Source organism: Ornithodoros turicata, chromosome 9 (assembly GCF_037126465.1).
Source record: "Ornithodoros turicata isolate Travis chromosome 9, ASM3712646v1, whole genome shotgun sequence".
Lineage (NCBI taxonomy): Eukaryota > Metazoa > Arthropoda > Arachnida > Ixodida > Argasidae > Ornithodoros > Ornithodoros turicata.
Window position 1 is genome coordinate 10823619 of NC_088209.1, and position 4155 is coordinate 10827773.

The following is a 4155-nucleotide window of genomic DNA, read 5'->3' on the forward strand; positions in this document are numbered from 1 at the left end:
GAACTTGTAGCAGCATCGTCATCATCATCCCCCGCGCACCAATGATCAAGGCGCGCGGGTAATAAAACACGACTGCACAGCCAGCTCGGGCCGTTGTTCGGCTGGCCGGTCTTTCCTCACGTCTGTGTACTGTCTTGTGCCTCTAGCACTACATTGGTGACCCGAACAATTTCTCGAACAATCCCAACCCTCTCCGACGATGTCTCAAGGCGACAACGCGGCGCCATCATCACCACACGTAACCGCTGTCGCCGTCAAACTACCTCCATTCTGGGACCGCAGTCCAGCCATTTGGTTCGCCCAAGCCGAAGCGCAGTTTCATCTGTCCGGCATCACTTCCCAGACCACCCGGTTCTACAACGTCATCTCGGCTCTGTCTCCAACCGCCGCCGAAGAGGTGCACGATCTCATCACCTCCCCACCACCCGAGCACCCGTACGACCGACTTAAGGCTGCTTTGCTCAAACGCACTTCCACATCGGACCGCGAACGTCTCAGGCAGTTGTTATCTGCAGAAGAGCTCGGCGATAGGCGTCCAACGCAGCTTTTACGTCGGATGAAGCAGCTTTTGGGAGACGACGTTTCCGCAGCCGGTGACCGATTCCTGCACCAACTTTTCATGCAACGCCTGCCAACTAACGTCCAAATGGTTCTGGCCACCGCGTCGAACCTACCCCTGGACGAGCTTGCTTCCCTTGCTGACGCGGTCATGGAAGTCGCCTCACCACACCAAGTCAGCGTCCTTGAGCGACCTGCGGCTTTACAGAACGCCACTCCTCCGCCACAGGCCGACCATCGTTCCCCCCTTTCTCCACCCGACATTCAGGTGATGGCGCAGCAGATCAGCCACCTCACGCAGCTTGTCGCGTCACTTGTCACCCGCCCGCGATCCCCAAGTCCGCGCCGCCCTCGACACCGCCGAGGCCCCCCGTCGGAACGCCGATCGCGCTCTCGGTCGGACAGTTCAGGTGGCCTCTGCTGGTACCACCGTCGCTTTGGTGCGAACGCCAATCATTGCCTGCTTCCTTGTACCTGGACGGGAAACCCGCCGGCCTCCCACTAATGGCGGCAAGTGGACCCGGCCTTGACGACAGCCGCCTCTTTCACATCGTCGACCGTGCCAATGGCACTCGGTTCCTCGTCGACACAGGGGCTGAGGTCAGCGTCATTCCTGCCAGCAGCAGCTTTTCCCGATCTCGACAACCCTGCTTCTCCCTCAAGGCCGCTAACGCTTCTACTATCCCCGTCTACGGCCAGAAATCTCTCACCCTAAATATCGGGCTGCGAAGAGATTTCCGGTGGCTTTTCCTCGTAGCAGACGTCACTCAAGCAATTCTGGGAGCTGACTTCTTGAATCATTTTAAGCTGCTCGTCGATGTCAACGGGAAGCGCCTGATAGACCGTACCACTTCCTTATCTGTTCACGGCCTCACACTGCCTATTTCTCCATTGCGCGTCTCGTCCTGCTGTGCTCCAGACTTGCCCTTCGCCTCCATATTGAAGGAGTACCCGGCTCTTACCAAACCGCCGGACTGGACCAAGCCTGTGCAGCATGACGTCCTCCACTACGTCACCACCCGTGGCCCACCAGTCCATTTCCGCCCGCGTCGCCTAGCACCCGAAAAGTTCCAAGTAGCGAAAGCCGAGTTTGATCATATGCTGGAGCTCGGCATAATTCGACCATCATCCAGCACGTGGGCCTCGCCATTACATATGGTGCCGAAAAAGACCGGCGACTGGCGCCCGTGCGGCGACTACCGTGCCCTGAACCGAGAGACGCTTCCAGACCGATACCCCATCCCCCATATTTTAGACTTCGCTGCACAGCTGGAAGGCGCCAATACATTTTCCAAGATCGACCTCGTTCGTGCCTATCACCAGGTTCCCATGGCCGAAGAGGACATCCCTAAAACAGCCATTACCACCCCTTTTGGCCTGTTTGAATTTCTCAGGATGCCCTTCGGATTGAGGAATGCCGCCCAGACCTTTCAGAGGTTCGTTGACAACATCATCCGCGGGCTTCCTTTTGTTTATGCCTATATTGACGATATCCTCGTCGCAAGCCGCTCTCCTGCAGAACATGAGCAACATCTACGCGCGCTTTTCTCCCGCCTACAAGACAGCGGCGTTATCATTCACGCGGCGAAGAGCGAATTCGGCGTTTCGGAGCTCGATTTCCTTGGCCACCACGTCGACTCCCAAGGAATCAGGCCACTACCAACTAGAGTCGCCGCCATTAGAGATTTTCCTTTGCCCACTTCGGTGACCAAGCTACGCCAGTTCTTGGGCTTCATAAATTTCTATCGGCGCTTTATACCATCCTGTGCCTCCAAGCTCCGCCCTCTCGAAGCCCTGCTCACTACCAAGCGCGACAGATCTCCTTCTCGTTTACTGTGGACACAAGAAGCTACCGCTGCATTTGAGAGCATCAAGCAGGAAATTGCATCCGTGTCGCTTCTGTTCCACCCACGCCACGACGCCCCAACCTCGCTCATGGTGGACGCGTCCAGCGTAGCCGTTGGCGCCGTTCTCCAACAACATGTGTCCGGGGCCTGGCGACCGCTGGCCTTCTTCTCCCGTAAACTTAAGCCCCAGGAGACGCGGTACAGCACGTTTGGCAGAGAGCTTCTCGCCGTGTACCTGTCAATCAAGCACTTTCGTCACTTCTTGGAAGGTCGCACATTTACGGTATTCACGGACCACAAACCCCTCGTCCACGCGTTCTCCTCCGCCAGCACCACATATAGTCCCCGGGAACTTCGACACCTTGCATTCGTGGCAGAGTTCAGCACCGACATCCAGCACATCAGTGGTGCCGACAATTTGGTAGCTGACGCCCTCAGTCGTGTCAGCACGATCGGCATACCGACCTCCCCACCGTCTCTCGACGATTTGGCGCAAGCCCAACTCACCGACGATGAGCTGGCACAGTACCGCGCCAACCCCACATCCGCTTTAACAATTGACGACGTCGCCTTACCTGGCTCGGTCCGGCCTCTCGCCTGCGATACATCTCAAGGTCGGCCACGGCCTTTCGTTCCCGCATCACTCCGACGTCAACTCTTCCAAGCCTACCACGACCTTTCCCATCCCGGCATACGCGCCTCGCAAAGCCTGCTTACCCAACGATATGTCTGGCCCAACATGCGCAAGCAAATCAAGCACTGGGTGCAGACCTGTCTTTCTTGTCAGCGTTGCAAGATACAGAGACACACCCACCGACCCCCATCCCAGTTCCTTCCCCCCGACGACCGCTTCGCGCATATCCATTTGGACCTCGTGGGACCACTCCCAATCTGCGACGGTCACCGCTACATGCTCACTATCGTTGACCGCTTCACCCGTTGGCCAGAAGCAACCCCGGTCCCCGACGCCACCGCGGCCACCGTCGCTTCGGCCCTCCTAACAACATGGGTGTCGCGGTACGGCGTTCCTTCCATCATCACGACGGACCGCGGCGCCCAATTTGAGTCCGCCCTCTTCACCAGCCTCACCAACATACTGGGCGCCAGACGGATTCGTACTACCGCGTACCACCCGGCCTCCAATGGCATGGTGGAGCGGCTTCACCGTCAGCTAAAAGCCGCCCTCCGGGCGTCGCCTCAAGTCCCGTGGACCGAAGTTCTCCCCATTGTCCTTCTCGGGATCCGATCGGCTTTCAAACCCGACTTGGGTTGCTCAACAGCCGAGTTGGTCTATGGAACCTCATTGCGACTCCCCGGCGACCTCATCTCTGCCGCAGCGAACCCCGCAGCCGTACCACCAGCCGGCTATGTGTCCCGCCTACGAGACACGATGAATGCTCTTCGTCCCAGCCCCACCCGCACACCACGCATTGCCACCGGTTTCCAGCACCCCGCCCTCGAAACATGCTCGCATGTTTTCCTTCGGTGCGACGCCGTGAGGAAACCCTTGCAACAACCCTACTCTGGTCCTCACGCCGTACAGCACAGAGCCTCCACCCACTACACCATCCTGGTCAGCGGCCGAGAACAAACTGTCGCGCTGGAACGTCTCAAGCCAGCTTTCCTCGAGGCCCCTCAAGAAACATCCAACGCTTGCTCCATCGGTGTTTCTCCGGACCTGGAACTTGGCAATCCCACTAGCCCTCCCCATCGACCCCCCCCTCCAGTCCTGCTGCCCGCCGCAACAACC

At 58.5% G+C, this 4155-nt stretch overlaps 1 protein-coding gene across 1 annotated transcript; it reads left to right on the forward strand.

Annotated features, from left to right (window-relative positions):
- Positions 1-199: 199 nt before the first annotated feature.
- On the forward strand, positions 200-1063 carry LOC135369389 (uncharacterized). Its single transcript, XM_064602981.1, has one exon. The coding sequence runs from the start codon at positions 200-202 to the stop codon at positions 1061-1063; it is 864 nt and encodes a 287-aa protein (XP_064459051.1).
- Positions 1064-4155: the final 3092 nt, after the last annotated feature.

Bases quoted from the DNA above. Each gene is read 5' to 3' on its own strand.
- LOC135369389 (XM_064602981.1), top strand. From the start codon at position 200: ATGTCTCAAGGCGACAACGCGGCGCCATCATCACCACACGTAACCGCT.